The sequence below is a fragment of the Centroberyx gerrardi genome, chromosome 3 (assembly GCF_048128805.1).
Source record: "Centroberyx gerrardi isolate f3 chromosome 3, fCenGer3.hap1.cur.20231027, whole genome shotgun sequence".
NCBI lineage: Eukaryota > Metazoa > Chordata > Actinopteri > Beryciformes > Berycidae > Centroberyx > Centroberyx gerrardi.
Genome location: NC_135999.1, coordinates 25,246,863 through 25,262,258, shown reverse-complemented (window position 1 = coordinate 25,262,258; position 15,396 = coordinate 25,246,863). Strand labels below are relative to the sequence as shown.

The window sequence follows — 15,396 nt, the reverse complement described above, 5'->3', positions numbered from 1 at the left end:
TTTGAATTTACTCAATAAGCTGTTGTCATCCTTCTCAGCAACAGCCCACGTCTGGCTTTATCTCCTCTAAACACGAAGACGAAGATGAAAACGAAACGACAGGGTCCAACAACACTGTATGAGTAATAGTTGATTCAGGTTTCAGAGCAGTAGTATTTACCCCGACGGGGGCGGGGTCACGACCGAGTCAGCGCCAGTGTGGGCGGGGCCTCGCTTGCGATCACACCTCGCCGGTGTCCATATTTGGTTCGTGACGTCACGCGCCGGAGGTCCATTCACATAAAACTGATCGGCCGGAATCCCCTTGGAGGAAATGTAGGCACAGACGCACACGGGGCTCCTCGCTCGCCCGTATACAGTATTTCTAAGTATATTCTTTAGGCAATAAAACAAACTCCACGGGTCAAAATGAAAGTCTCCAGCATCGACTGCCGGCGTCTGAAGAAAATCATCAGGAAGGAGTGCGGGAGCTGTCTCATTGTGGATTGCCGACCTTATTTCTCGTTCACGAACTCTAATATCAAAGGCTCTGTCAATGTCAACCTGAATTCGGTGGTGGTCCGGAGGTCCAGGGGAGGGCCGGTGCCTCTTCAGTTCGTCATCCCGGATGAGAGAGCCCTGCTCCGGCTTCGGGAGGGGAGCATATCGGCCGTCATAGCTCTGGATGACCGGACACCCCACTGGCAGAAGCTGAAAAAGGACAGTGTGGCACAAATTGTGATAAATACCCTCTCGCATCTAGCGAGTGGGGCAAACATCTGTTTCCTGAAAGGTGAGAACATTTGGAAATTCAATCAATTGAAGTGTTTCGGTCATAAAAAGGGGGGAAAAAAAGATGTTGCCTGAATTAGCTCAGTATTTCAAAAATAGATTATTCTGCCTTCAAAAACGTAATTATTTTGTAAGCAAATGTCTTACGGTGATTCATAACTTAACTAGTTATCCATTTACTTTCATAAGAGTAAGTGTCTTTTATTTAAATGGTGGATATCTCGTTTTGGAATGAAACTTTAATTATTTTGCGTCTGGTCCGTGGTTTCTACTACTAGCCTACTACTACTACTAGAAAATGTATCACAAAACCAATAGTGTAGTTATTATTCTGACTATAGAATATGAATGTAAAACGTCACATGTCGGGGTGTAATTTATAAAGGACGAGATATAAAGAAATTATTAATGTTGGCATCTCCGCATATCTTAAATATCTTTTATATCAATCCGGTAAGGCTCTTTTAAAATAGCCCAGTTTTCCAGGCAGTGGCTGTTAAGGCCCAGTCATCTCTCTGTGATTGCCCGTGATGTGAGCAGCCTACATTCTTCTCTCTGTTCTTGGAGAGATAAATGTCCTGCGTGCGTCAACGGAGTGGATGAGTCAGTGCGGGAGAAGCAGGCAAATTGGTGGTGCAGTGACTCTCATTGATAAAAAAGAAATTGAATTTCCCCCCCGTTTTTACGAAAACGAAAAAAATTCAAATAAACCCCTCGCGGCTCTGGCAGTGTGTCGAAACGCATCCATTTCCCTCTGTCTGCCACCTCTGCGTCCTCAGGATGCTGGCCTAAAAGGATTACCGGTCCTTAAAACTGCGGGCTCCTGTAATTAATTACGCGCTTATAATCAGGTTATAAAGGTTATAATCCCGCGCTAAGGCTGTTTCATAAACGCTGCTATTTCACATGATGTGTGTGTATGTGTGTGTGTGTGTTGGGGGCTTGAATTCGCATAATCTTATTTATTATATGTTCATGTGTTTTTTTTTCTCTCAGGAGGATACGAGAACTTCCACTCTCAATACCCTGAACTTTGCACTGAGGTGAAAACCATCGACCAGAGCGGAACCGAAACCGAGAAAAGAGTTAACAGCCACAGCGAGAAGCTTTCTCACCACAAACCAGATTATGATCAGGTATGGAAACGGAAACACCCAGGCAGTCCCCCTCTTCTTTTATCCGCCTTCTCCTTTCTCTCATCTATCAGTGGATTGACAGGCATGGCAGCCCCAGCTGGATAAATGCAGAAGTCCACTCTTCAATTTTTGTTTTCTTTCCCCATTTTTTTTTTTCTTGCCCTTATCCAAACCACCATACATATTAAACACATCCATCCAGCTGTGCTGACATCAGAGACACAAACCTATATTTGGCAGATTTTCTAAAAACACCTATGATATTCTCTGACCTTCACTGCTCACCAGCCATCACATATTTGGCTCAAAAAGGGAGAGGCCGCTCAAAGCCGCCCAGCTGACACCAGACGCCCCGTAGAGAGAAACACACTCTTTCATCTCTGACCTTTCCTCTATCTCCTCCGCTGCCCAAATGGGAAGCATGTGGCTCCTCCACGTCACACAGGACGCACTATTGTGTCTACGCACGCAGACGTATCGCGGGCTATTCCGCTTAATTGTTTGCATAACGGGCAAACGCATGTCTCCTCCTCCGTTTTGTCTACAGATGAACGTGATGTGCTCGTCTGAGGCTTTATTTGGTTGACAGTAGCCTGAGGCGGAGGGGGGGGGGGCGTTGATATTGCACTTAAGTAGATGCATGAAGGTTTTTGGGGCCCGGTGTTATGTCTTGTCAGGCGGCTGTGAATTTGCACCGTCTTGTATATTCTATCCACCATCTCCTTGACTCACGCCTCTCTTTTCTTCCCCCCCCCCCCCTCTCTCTCTCTCTCTCAGGGTAAGCCCGTGGAGATCCTGCCTTTCCTCTACCTCGGTAGTGCCTACCACGCCTCCAGACAGGACTATCTCAGCGACCTTCACATCACGGCCTTGCTCAATGTGTCGCGCAGGGACCTGCAGCCGGCCAAGGGCCACTACGACTACAAGTGGATCCCCGTGGAGGACAACCACATGGCCGACATCAGCTCCCACTTCCAGGAGGCCATCGAATTCATCGGTGAGTTGGGAGTGGGATGAACACCGTACTTGTGAACTGGTATGAATGGTGACAAGCGGTCTTTGTTTACCAATTTGGTTGCATTCAGGGGTTTGTGTCTAAATTGTCACAAAACGAGGCTGATTTCCTTCATTGCCTTATGAAGAAGGTGAATCATCTGGCTCAAGCCTCTAAACAGGCTGCAGTTCACTCACCCAAACTATCTAGGGAGAGAAATAAATATTCCCCCAGCCAAGACGGACCCTTTTCCTTGAATACCCGAGCTGCAGTACACAGCAGAGCTAAGACAGAGAGAGCGAGAGAGAAACCTATAGATAGGTGCGTGTGTCTATTTTCGAAAACGCCTCTCCGTCTTCCAGTAAGCCCCCTTTTTTCTCTGCTCCTCACCCACTGCCGTGCGGAAATAGAGGGGGCTAAAAGAGCCGCAAGCTCTAATCAGTTTAACTTCATCGCCTGCCTGCAATCCCTCCCTACACATCCAGGGAGTCTGCTTTCATTCAGGCTTGGCTCCTCTTCCCCCTCGCTTCCCCCTTTCCCTTCCGACTCCCCCCCTCCTCCCCTCCTCCCCTCCCTCCTCGTCTTAAGTTTAAAAAAAGACGCTCCCATGCCGTCATCGCCTCCCAGGCCTAATCTCAGTGGCTTACTCCACCGGGTGTGGCCAGTCAGTGTGACAAGTGGGTGAGCTGTCTGTTTAGTAATGGCCTGGTGGATGGGAGAGGGGGGGTTGGGGGCTGGGCTAACTGACGCGCAGGCAAATACACACACACACACACACACACACATAGAGTTGTTTACGATGGTTGGGTGGAGGATGAAAGCTGACTGACACACAGCAACAAAGCGCAGTTGCTGGCTGTTTGGGCGCAGGTGGGATTCATTGATGGACCGGAGGGAAGCAGGACAGTGAATGTGTTACAGAGAAAGAGAGAGAGAGAGAGAGAGAGTGTGTGAGAGGAGAGAGGTGTTGGATAATAGCGCCTGCAAAAATGTACACTGCGTGCCGGTGGCTATTTATAGCCAGGCATAGCAGAGGACAAAGCTCACCCACGAGGGGCTTGACTGACCTGTATTGGGCGGCTGCTATTGTTGGTATTGTGCATTGTTTGGGATCCAGCCTACATTTAGGGCGTCTTTGTGTTAGCCGGTGCATTACATAAGGCAAACTGTTCCAGGTGCTCCATTCAGGAAGGGCCTCCGAAAGCTATCAACCACGCCAAGTGATTAGAAATGCGCTGCGCACAAATCCAAGCCACGCCTCCCCCCCCCCTACCCGGTCCCACGAAAATCAATCTCCAATCATGAATCAGAAACACCTCTGAGCTGCTGTGCGATGATGTGTGGTTGAGGAGAGAACAAATATCGACCTCCTCGATGAAAACAGCTGCTGAAGTGTGCCGTGACATCTCCAGCCAGAGGTCGCGTCACTGGAGGATGGTCATTAAGACACCCACCGCTTCTGTCATTCTGCCTGTTTCTCGCCCTCTATCTCCCTCTCATTGCACCCTCCACTCCAGATGGGGGGTTCATGATTCATTCATGTGGTTTTCGGAGGATCAGAGCTGTCAGAAACCATCGTTGTTCCCCCCTTCAGCGGCTCTCGGGACCAGCTAGCCAAGGACTTGAAGTGGCCCTCCATTTGTCTATGTGTTAGAGAGAGAGATAGAGAGGGGGAGAGAGAGATATGAAGAGAGAGAGAGAGAGAGAGAGGGAGGGAGAGACACATGCGTAGGTGTGCAGAGTAGCTTTGGAGAATTAAATACAATCTTGGTGTCGGTCGGTAAACTGAGCTCACACACGTACGACAGAGAGAGAGAGACAGGGACAGAAAGAGAGAAATGTGTAGGAGTTTGCAGTATAGCTCGGAGAATTAAAGACGGTCTCGGTGTCGCAGCTTACACAGATGACCGAAACCAGACGGGTGCGCACGCAGGCATTAGCACATACAGACAAAGTGTAGGAGCGCTGCAGCTCAAAATTAGAACACACACGTCTCCGTGCCACAGTGAACTCTGCAGCATCGCCCCGCGCGCCCACAGCAGTGTAGGAGAAACAGACTTTCATGTGCAGCTGTGCTCTGTGACTCAGACAGGCCTCTAGGGTGGGAGCAGAGTGTGTGTGTGTGTGTGTGTGTGTGTGTATCTGCAAACTGGATAGGATGTTCGTACATTTCTGTCTATGTGTAAATGAGGTGTGTGTGCTGACAAGGTGGTTGTACCTGTCTGCATATGCATGTGTGTGAGAATGAAGTGTATGTGCATCCACAAACTACATAGGATGTGTGTGTGTGTGTGTGTGTGTATTAACTAGATATGGGCAGCGTGAGTGGCATGGCTCAGTCACTGATCCAATACACTCACTCCCTAAGAATTCATGAAGTTGTCCTTTCCTTTACTTTAAAAATATCAATGACACACAAAAATATCTTTGTGACCTACATTTTTATACATGTATAGTAATGTGTTTTGAATATGAATAGATCCAGCATGCATTATTATTTACTAACAGAATGGATACATTACAATGCACTGTTTTTTGTAATAATTCAATTTATGCAGTAATGTTTTCCTCATATTGTGTGTCAATTCTGCTGTGGATTTACAACACAGATGATTAACGTCAGCCTCTCCCCTTCTTCTTCTTCTCCTCCCAGATCACGTGAAGCAATCAGGGGGTAAGGTCCTGGTCCACTGCGAGGCGGGCATCTCGCGCTCCCCCACCATCTGCATGGCGTACATCATGCGGACCAAGCGGCTGCAGCTGGACGAGGCCTTCGACATCATCAAGCAGCGCCGGGCGGTCGTCTCGCCCAACTTCAGCTTCATGGGCCAGCTGCTGCAGTTCGAGTCCGAGGTCCTGTCCTCCGCCCCGGCCCACGCCGCCGCCCCCGAGCCGGCCACGCCCTGCGCCCCGGAGTCCGCCTCCTTCTTCGCCAACGACTTCGCCACCACCTTCAACACCAAGAACTTTGAGCCATCCGTGTTCGCCCTCCCTACCTCTTTCCTGCAGTCCCCGGTCCACCACCAGTTCAAACTGAGCCCAATAACTGCACTGCCTTAATGAAAAGAACTGTGACTGCTTGTAGTCTTACTTGAAAATAAAATTAAAAAAAAAAAGAATTTATAATGCTCTCTGTGTGCCTGGTGTTGAAACCAGCAGAGCAGAAAGACTGGAGATCAGTGATAGAGACAGAGAAGAGTCAAGATGATAGTGTTCAAGTATTCAGTTCATGGGACTTGAAGTCTTTGAAATGTGTAGGCTGCGGCCGTCGATGCTGTTTTCCTGTCTTCTGAACTGCAGCGATAAAACAACACAGCACAGCGATAAACTGCAATATACATGCCTTAGGTTGATATTGTGATTTTTTTTGCCTATTCACAAATCCAGTCAGGCATTTAAACCTAATTTATTTGATAATTACAGTCTGTCTATTTGTCTGATTTATTTTTCACTAAATGTGGATGTCAATAAATGTTTCCACCACAAAAATAAACATGTTGTCATGTGTTGCTTTTGCCCCTGTCAAATAATGAAGCACGGTGCAGCAGTAGCATTTTGTCAATATATTTGAGAAATCAAAGGAGGGAAATCAAATGGGATTGCAATTGGACTTTTCAAGTAATTTATTGGTAGCCTATTTCTGCAAATATCAGAAGAAGAAAAAAAATCATTATGAGTGCAAATACTTTCTGGCATCTGACAGGCCCAAGATGTAAAAGAAGAGGCAACAGTGACACCTGCAGTGACCTGGAGTTGTCCTTGAATAAGAGCTATTGGCCCCAAGTAATGATTGAAAAGTTAAAAAGTAGGGGCCTGGCTTATTAAATCACAATTAGACTGAATTTGTCTTGATTCTGAGTCATCAAGTTAGTTTTACTCCAGCAAAGTATAGGCACATAAATGTAAAATGTGGGTAATGTTATTAGATACATTAGAGATGTGATCAGAGAGACAAGAAATCAAGAAACCATGGGGGAAAAGAAGTAAAGTCAAAATGTTAATTAAAAGTGAATTGTAAGTCAATTAAAAGTCAATTATAAAGTGACCTTGTGTTTATGAAAGACAGAAAAATCACATCCCTGGTGATATATCTTTACTTTCTTTGTTAGTATATCTTTATTTTTAGTAGAATTCCATATAGGCTACATCACTGTATATTATCTCTCTCCAAACCCAACTTTTTGTCTTTGAAATTAAATTTGAAATGTACTCCAAAAACCTCAAAGCCATGAGGTGTCTCCAAATATGTCAAGCCCTCAAGTATCCCTTGTCCCCTTTGCAGTATTTTCTTTCCTTTTCTCGTTCCCTGTGTATGTATTGTATTATATCATATCCCTTGCACTCTGTTCTATGTTCCTTGTTTAAAGGAATAAAAAAAAAAACAGGTAAATAATATCAAAACTGCATAACAACAGCTCTGCTGATAATGAAAAGAAAAAAGCAACTTTTTACGCGTTCACTTTTTTCTGCCAGGTCTTTGGCGCCCAACTCTCTCACGTAGACCATACCAACTGTACCAATAGGAACTTAGATAAATAATGAACGCTGTTATAGATTTACGTCCAAAGAAATAGTGACCAGTAATTCCCCATAAAGCAGCGTAATATATTGTTCTATTATTACACATCGTCTAATTTATGTTAATACGAGATATTATTTTACATTTAACGCCACAACCCCTTTTCACATAATGGTTTGATCCATTTTATCCCGCCCCCGACGCCATTTTCCATGTTATTCTGTTTTAGCAGAGTAATTCAACAATTTTGAATGCAGTGGTTTCTGTTAATTTCTTAATTTTGGATTATTAAATTCCCGTCTTCTCCAGTTTAGAGGAGGAGGGAGTTTATCTCCAAATTCAGCTAAGGAGAGTTCCTGCTTAGGCAACCATGTACATCAAACAGGTAAGCTAACGCTAACCGCGACTGGTGCATGTTGCCGACTATCACTGGCCTCATTTTTGGGATTAGGCTTTTCTTCGGAGTGAAAATTTAGCCAGAATATTGAATTTTTGCAAATCAGGTACACGAATTGCATAGAAAGTTAAACAGAAACCACGTCTAAGGCAATTATTAATAGCTAGTTTGCTCACGTTAGCTTGCGCTAACTGTAATAATATTGAGTGGAATAGCCCGTCCCCCTTCTAAGTGGCTAAGCTAACAGGCTAACGTTAGCTGATGTATGGCTTCTGTGTTAATGTTGCACAACAGATGCGCTCAGATTAACAACTTTTAATAGGAGCTTTCGTCTGATGATGATGGCTGTCTAATTGGAGGTCAACTCGTTAACAAGCATGACCGAATTTGTTAGCAGCACTACTGGTAAAATACTACACAGCGGTAATCAGTCAAGGCCCTGTCAGTTATCGGGCCGCCCTTATGCTAAAAACATTTGTTGCTACGCTTAGCACACAACTAGGCATGTTAAATCTTTCCCTTATCTATCGTCTGGTAGTGTCATAGGTAGTTAGATTGCTTCTTTCATTAATCACTCACTGGATTCCGCTAACGTTACTTAGTTAAGTAATTTAATGCTAGCCTCAGGTGTTAGTTAGATTTAATCGCGTCTATAAGTGGCATAGTGTTTGCCCATCGTCGCCTTGGTAAATGAGGCTGAGCCATCAGTTCACGCGATAAAATGAACCTTTAACAGTTTGCATTGGCAAAATCCGGCTGCAATGTTTTGGCAGCTGATAAAGGAAGAGGCTGTTATGAATCAGTGTGCTAACTCGGTGTTTGGGTTGACATGCAGGTCATCATCCAGGGGTTCCGAAGTTACAGGGACCAAACGGTGGTGGACCCGTTCAGTCCGAAGCACAATGTCATCGGTGAGTGTGTCTGACAGTTTTCAACAAGTTGTTGTGGTCCTGTGCAGGATCCCTGGCCTACAAATCAAGTTGGAATAAAGGAGAAAAAAAACCCAATATATATATAAACTGAGCAAAACCTTATCAAAAGTTTTTTGAAGTGCTCAGAATTAATTATGCAGAAAAGGTTATAGCACTATAGTTTGCAGCCCTTGTCAATAGAAGTAGAAAATGTTTTGTTTGACATGTACAATTGGGTGCTGGTAATTTTTGCTTATAAGTTTGTCAACTCTACCAGCCACTTTGACAGTTAACCATTAATCATTTTGGAAGTTCCTATATTCCAGCAATCAGTTCAGCAGGTAAAATAGTGGAAGGGGCTGAATTTTGGAATGAGCAGTTGTTGTGTCTTCTGGGCAAAATTTCTAATAAACTCCTGCACACTGCGCTCTTGCATTGCAAGTGAAAAATTGATTTTTCAGTGTTAAAACCTTCATTAGAAAACACACCGAAACAAGACATTTTCACTAGCAATGCAAGAGCGCGGTCAGCGTGAGTTTATTTGCATTTTTCATTTTTCATTGTCTCGCACTGGCACCTGCACAGAGATAAGAATAGGTGTGCAAAGGTCTCACATGCGCGGCCTGTGGGCTACAAAATAGGTTCTCATCCTGTGTGTATATCATCATGTCCTCATATTTGTGTTTTTTTTTTTGGTCTGTTACAGTTGGAAGAAATGGGTCAGGAAAAAGTAACTTTTTCTACGGTATGTGAACCAAGATTAATTTTACCACACAGCAATCAAACATCTTATTTTCTATAGTTTTCATTGTTTTTTATCTAAATGGTGTCTTCTTTGCTTCTCCTTAGCCATTCAGTTTGTGCTCAGTGATGAGTTCAGCCACCTTCGACCCGAACAGCGCCTGGCCTTGCTCCATGTAAGTACAGACAAATGTCAAGCACCCAACAGATCCCAGCTATTATTCTGAAAATGGCACTCTATGATGCATTTGTTGTGTATAAATTACTCTTGTTAGACACAGAATGACATAAGCTTGGTAGGATGGTGTTCACTTCTACCTGTAGTCCTCCCTTTGTGGTTTCTGGGTGGTGAAAGAAAGGGGTGGGACTGCGGGGGAGGGTGGGGGAGGTGAGGACAGGAAGCAGGTGATGTCCAAAGCTTATGTGTGACAGGTAATCACCGGAGTATACAGGTTGTAAGTGGGTTCGATACACATCTGTTAAAATAAACCATGTTAATTTTTTATGGGGGACTGAAACACAGTGGGGGAAAATAAATTGTACCACGTAAGATCATTGATAAGGGTAAAAATTAAACATTAGATTATTGTGTCAATATAAATGTGTGTGTGTTTTTTTCCCTGTCACTGTAGGAGGGAACTGGTCCTCGTGTCATCTCGGCTTTTGTGGAGATTATATTTGACAATTCTGACAACCGGCTGCCGGTAGGAATGGCAAACATTTCATATTGATCCCTTTACTGTATCCACTCTGACACATTGCTTAGTTCTTTCCAACAAGTCTTACCGCTTAAATATTCCAATAAGCTTCTCAAATAACAGCCTGTCTCTTATATTAGCATGGGACAATTTCAGTTTAGCAAATTAATACTTTGTTTAAAGATTCTTTATGTTGGCAGTGATAAAATGGCTCATGTAACAGTCAAAACAGACTTCACAAGTGGGGAAGGAAACTAGCTTTCCCAGAATTCAACAGTCACTTTGACTACTTTACCAGCCAACTAAGCTTTTAGAATAGAATAGAAACCCCAAATGATGGTTGGCTGCTTGTCAAAGTGGCTGGTAGAGTAGACCTACCTACCAACCATAGAGAAAATTTACCAGCGTTTTGACGGCTCTTTATTTATTTTCCACCCGGATCACAAGTCGGCATGTTATCACTGTAACCTGTTGGCAAAGACAATGTTGGGTTTATTACTGAATCAAGCATAGATATTGTGCAGATATTAGAATATTTGACTAGGTGTTTATATTCATAGTATACATTATAGAAATTTGGCATGGATTTAAAACACATTTCAATTAATGGCCTATCTGTGATAAACATCTGGTCTTTTTTATTGTTGAAGCAACTAGGCTACAAGTGGAAGTTGCCCAGCAGTACTTTCCCCCTGAATTGCTGAAGATTGTTATGACCAGTGATTGTAGTCAGACTGCATCTAATACATTCAGTGCTTATTATTCCTTTGAAGGCAGGATGTTTGTACCACTTTAGAAATCCCAAAATTGTTTTCACCTGGGTTGTGAAACTGTAATCACACAACCCTGTAATACTGTGACATAACCATCCAACCCTGCTGCAGCCTGTGCTTCTCCTCTTGACCAGTGATGAATGTCTCTCCCTTCAGATCGACAAAGAGGAAGTCTCCCTTCGCCGTGTCATCGGCGCCAAGAAGGACCAGTACTTCTTAGACAAGAAGATGGTGACGTAAGTATCGCTGTTGACCGACTGTCCATGTCCCTGTAATCACAGGAAATAACGGCTCTGTGAGCTCCATGTAATCACCCGTTTGATGGCGTCTGTGATTGTTACAGTAAGAACGACGTCATGAACCTCCTGGAAAGTGCCGGCTTCTCCCGCAGTAACCCCTACTACATCGTCAAGCAGGGAAAGGTGAGAAAGCAGAGGGTGCCAGTGCCACCAGATTCACTTGTGTGACACATAATAGTTTGTTTTTCAGTGCCGTGTTAAGCATTGTAGCATGCAAACGGGAGTGAAGACTATAGACAGTGATCGTCTTGACCTATCAGGTTAAAGTCATTATTATCAAGACATTACCTGCAGATTGAAAGATTTATGTTATTTGAGAAATTAAAATACAACACACCAACCAACACACAGCTTTCTAAACATCAAGATGGCACAATCAATTCTCAAAAACTCCTTTTTCTCTCTCTCCTTAGTGCTAACTTTCTTTTCTAACACCTCTCTAACAAACATGATCATAATAGGGTCCCAGGAATATTTTGTGCTATCTGTTGTCAGGACACAATGACTCTAACCCTTGCAGTTCTTACTATTGGTTGCTTGTAATGTTGGTCATTTAAGCTTTTTCCACTGTTGCACTGCTGCATGTAATCCGCTCTGGATAAGAGCTTCTGCTAAATACCTAAAATGTAACATATAAATCATTTGGCAGGCAGGACAATCTTAGAGGTAGACTGAACAGCAGGGTGTTGTGCATCTCACATGTTGCCTCTGTGCTGCATGCAGATCAACCAAATGGCCACAGCACCCGACTCCCAGCGCCTGAAGCTGCTGAGAGAGGTGGCAGGGACCAGAGTGTATGATGAGCGCAAAGAGGAGAGTATCTCTCTCATGAAGGAGACAGGTAAAAGCTTCGCAGCATCATGTCGCATGCACAGTATTGAATTCATTTGTATGTTCCACCACTTCAGTCAGTTTGCAGTCATGCTTTTCATTCATGTTTGGCAGTTTCTGTTGACTCTAGTTAGCTTGGGAGTAAACTAAAATGTGGTCCTCTGTGTTCATCTATTTTCACTGAATAAATTCATGATCCCGAGGCTAAATATAGGCCTAGTGCATACAGTGCACACTGCATAATTGCAAAAACACATTGTGGGTAATTAGGAAAATCAGACTTCTAGAAATCTGACTGTTTTCATTTGACAGTAGTGATCTGAAAATGGGTCTTAATTGTGGCATTTAAGCCAGATGGAACACACAGATAATGATGCAGTATAACCATTATTATCCTGAGTGAAATTCATTTTGCAAGGCCAGCACAGAAAATAGGTTGTATTGTACAACATACAACAACCTGATGTGTGTCTCCTCCAGAGGGGAAGCGAGAGAAGATCAACGAGCTTCTGAAGTACATTGAGGAGCGTCTGCACACCCTGGAGGATGAGAAGGAGGAGCTGGCTCAGTACCAGAAGTGGGACAAGATGAGGAGGGCGCTGGAGTACACCATCTACAACCAGGAGCTGAACGAGACCCGCGCCAAACTGGACGAGGTAAAATGAGAGGAAAAACTGGTTTTATCAGAGGGGGAGACAGAACTTTGTCAAGAGTAGAGTAATGGATATAGGAAGTAGTGACTGACAGTTTAGACTTTTTGATTGTGATCTGACTGTTTTTGTACCAGGATGGGAAATTAACACTAGCCACCAGTCACATACTGGCAAATTTAGCTGTGGCTGCTAAGTTTGTCTACTACACCAGCCTCTCTGATGGCAGGTAACTTGCAATTGTTTGGAGGAATGAAGTTTACTGGTAAAATAATGAGTGATTGGTTTAGTTTGGAATTTACCAGACAAAGTGGACTGTAGACAAAAGTTAGTTCCCTGCTCTGTTCTGTACAGCATTGATACTTGGACTCTCCTTTAAGTATTCTGTATGTTTTTTTGTTTTTTTTTCAGTTGTCATCCAAGAGGGAGACCTGTGGAGACAAATCCAGACAGCTGCGTGATGCTCAGCAAGACGCCAGAGACAAAGTGGAGGTAAAGAACTCAACCACACAGACCGTTAGACTCATCTGGGATGCCCAGACCTTTTGACATGGAGGGCCATGGGCCAAAATAATACAATTTGACATTTGAGTCAAATTGGAGGGACTTTGTCCCTTTGGAGGGACAGAAATAACTTTGCAGAGGGCCAAATTTAGCCCACTGACCTGACTTTGTGCAGCCTTGATATGCATGAATGAATAGTAGCACAATCACTAAAAAGGAAATAGGCTGTTGTAGCTGCACTCCCGATGCACATAAATCTCACAGCCTTCTCCTTTGATTTGCCCCTCTGTGTTCTGCAGGAGACGGAGCGCGTTGTGCGCGAGCTGAAGTCCAAGATCTCGGCCATGAAGGAGGAGAGGGAGCAGCTGTCGGCCGAGCGCCAGGAGCAGATCAAGCAGAGGACCAAGCTGGAGCTGAAGGCCAAGGACCTGCAGGACGAGCTGGCAGGCAACAGCGAACAGAGGGTACGGAAGCCTCCCATCTGCGTCACTCAGCACACATGACGCTGCACCAGCAACACCCCCCTCCCCTCTTCCTCTCCCTCCACTGTTACTGCACCATCTATACTGTATATACTACAGAGGGGTTGCAGCCTCTTTCTCTCGTTTTACCCTCCTGTTATAAGTTGAAAGGAGTGATACGTGTCTCAAAACGCTTCCGTTTTTAAGTCACCTAGCAGGAATAGTATGTGCTTTTATGCCAGTTGATCTCATGTGGCCACTCACAATTCAGTGTACCCCCGTATGTATCTATCTTTCTTTCTTGCTTTCTTTCTTGCTTTCTCTCTTGCTTGCTTGCTTGCTTGCTTGCTTTCTTTCTTTCTTGCTTTCTTTCTTGCTTTCCTTCTTGCTTTCTTACTTTATTGCTTTCTTGCTTGCTTTCTAGCTTTCTTGCTTGCTGTCTTTCTTTCTTTCGTTCTTGCTTACTGTCTTTCTTTCTTTCTTGCTATCTTGCTTTCTTCCTTTCCTTCTTGCTTTCTTACTTGCTTGCTTTCTTGCTTTCTTTCTTGCTTGCTTGCTGTCTTTCTTTCTTTCTTGCTTGTGTGGCACTTTGGCAAGAAAATGACCACCACTGCCAGAGAAAATATAAAATCACATGTTTAGAATTAACATTTTTAAGTACTGGATCCTTCACTAGAACCATATCTTGGACCAATAGTGGGATTACTGTGGAACCAAAACTAAAAGCAGCACCGCTACATAGCTTTACAGAGGAAGCACCGGTTTACTTATCAGACTCTGCCATCAGTCCCGCTTATAGCCGTACGTCATTCTGGGCATGAGTTTATGGGTACTGAGCTGGCACGGATCGCCCTCCGTATGGTCGCGTGTTTTGTGTGTGTGTGTGTGTGCACGTGTGAGTGTGTTTGAGAGATGGCAGTGGAGAAGATAATCATACATTATGGCTTATTGGCTCAGTCTGTGTGTGAACCATGATGGGTCCCAGGCAGGCATGCTGGCTGGTGGTTGGATTAGTCCCACCTGGCTAAGGGTGGCACAGCATCAGCCAGGTTTCATTGGAGCAAAATGAAAAAGCAAGAGAGGCAGAACTGCGTCACTGCGCCTTTTCCAATGCTGATGGTCGTGATCTGATCTGGTTTGAGGCGGACTGGGCTCGAGGGAAAATTAGAGGTTTCTGTATACCTGTGGTGTGGCACACATAACCACCACCCACACATCTAAAATCAGTAGTCAATGGGCATTTTTGCTGGTTGGCTGGATCCAGGTCAAAGCTAAGATCCCTTATTGGTTTCATCTATTAAATCCGCTTCACTGAAGAGGAGGAGGTTAAATAAGGATTTTTAAATCTTGAGACAATGAAGACATGAATTTTTCAAAAAGGGGGTCACAAACCCTCTATAAGGAAGGTTTTCCTAATGTTATATCCCCTCTGTATTTCCTGCATGCTCTTTGGCCTCACAACCTATTATCTGTTGAAAGGAGTGTGGTGGGTTTCCAAAGTAGATGTTTCCAATTTCTTCAGTTATCATAATTGGTAGGAAAAGCATGGACTATTTTGGTGGTGAAACAGTGAAACAAAATATTTTTCCTCATCTCTCCCTCCATCAGACTTTACAATCTATCCACATCTTTCTTATTTATTTCTCTCTTTTCTCTCCCCCCTTCCAATTAAGTCATAGTGGCCCATATTTAAATGTTGTCTTAATACTCT

General features: G+C 44.1%; 2 protein-coding genes across 2 annotated transcripts in view; both read left to right on the top strand.

The window, feature by feature from the left end:
* The first annotated feature begins 316 nt into the window (after positions 1-316).
* dusp5 (dual specificity phosphatase 5) lies at positions 317-6,408 on the top strand. Its single transcript, XM_071899136.2, has 4 exons — positions 317-772; positions 1,768-1,907; positions 2,685-2,904; positions 5,555-6,408. The coding sequence occupies exons 1-4, from the start codon at positions 409-411 to the stop codon at positions 5,959-5,961; spliced, it is 1,131 nt and encodes a 376-aa protein (XP_071755237.1). The 5' UTR covers positions 317-408; the 3' UTR covers positions 5,962-6,408.
* A 1,248-nt stretch (positions 6,409-7,656) lies between these two features.
* smc3 (structural maintenance of chromosomes 3) overlaps positions 7,657-15,396 on the top strand; it is a 30,880-nt gene continuing 23,140 nt past the window's right edge. Inside the window, exons 1-11 of the mRNA XM_071899128.2 lie at positions 7,657-7,805; positions 8,653-8,728; positions 9,435-9,473; positions 9,578-9,645; positions 10,102-10,173; positions 11,097-11,176; positions 11,284-11,362; positions 11,963-12,080; positions 12,551-12,726; positions 13,132-13,212; positions 13,524-13,688. Of these exons, the coding sequence (XP_071755229.1) occupies positions 7,791-7,805; positions 8,653-8,728; positions 9,435-9,473; positions 9,578-9,645; positions 10,102-10,173; positions 11,097-11,176; positions 11,284-11,362; positions 11,963-12,080; positions 12,551-12,726; positions 13,132-13,212; positions 13,524-13,688 (969 nt within the window). The 5' untranslated portion in view covers positions 7,657-7,790. The remainder of the gene's footprint in view (positions 7,806-8,652; positions 8,729-9,434; positions 9,474-9,577; positions 9,646-10,101; positions 10,174-11,096; positions 11,177-11,283; positions 11,363-11,962; positions 12,081-12,550; positions 12,727-13,131; positions 13,213-13,523; positions 13,689-15,396) is intronic.

Coding starts and splice junctions, on each gene's coding strand:
- dusp5 (XM_071899136.2), top strand. CDS start 409: ATGAAAGTCTCCAGCATCGACTGCCGGCGTCTGAAGAAAATCATCAGG. Junction 773..1,767: donor AAACATCTGTTTCCTGAAAG/GTGAGAACATTT, acceptor TTTTTCTCTCAG/GAGGATACGAGAACTTCCAC. Junction 2,905..5,554: donor GGAGGCCATCGAATTCATCG/GTGAGTTGGGAG, acceptor TTCTCCTCCCAG/ATCACGTGAAGCAATCAGGG.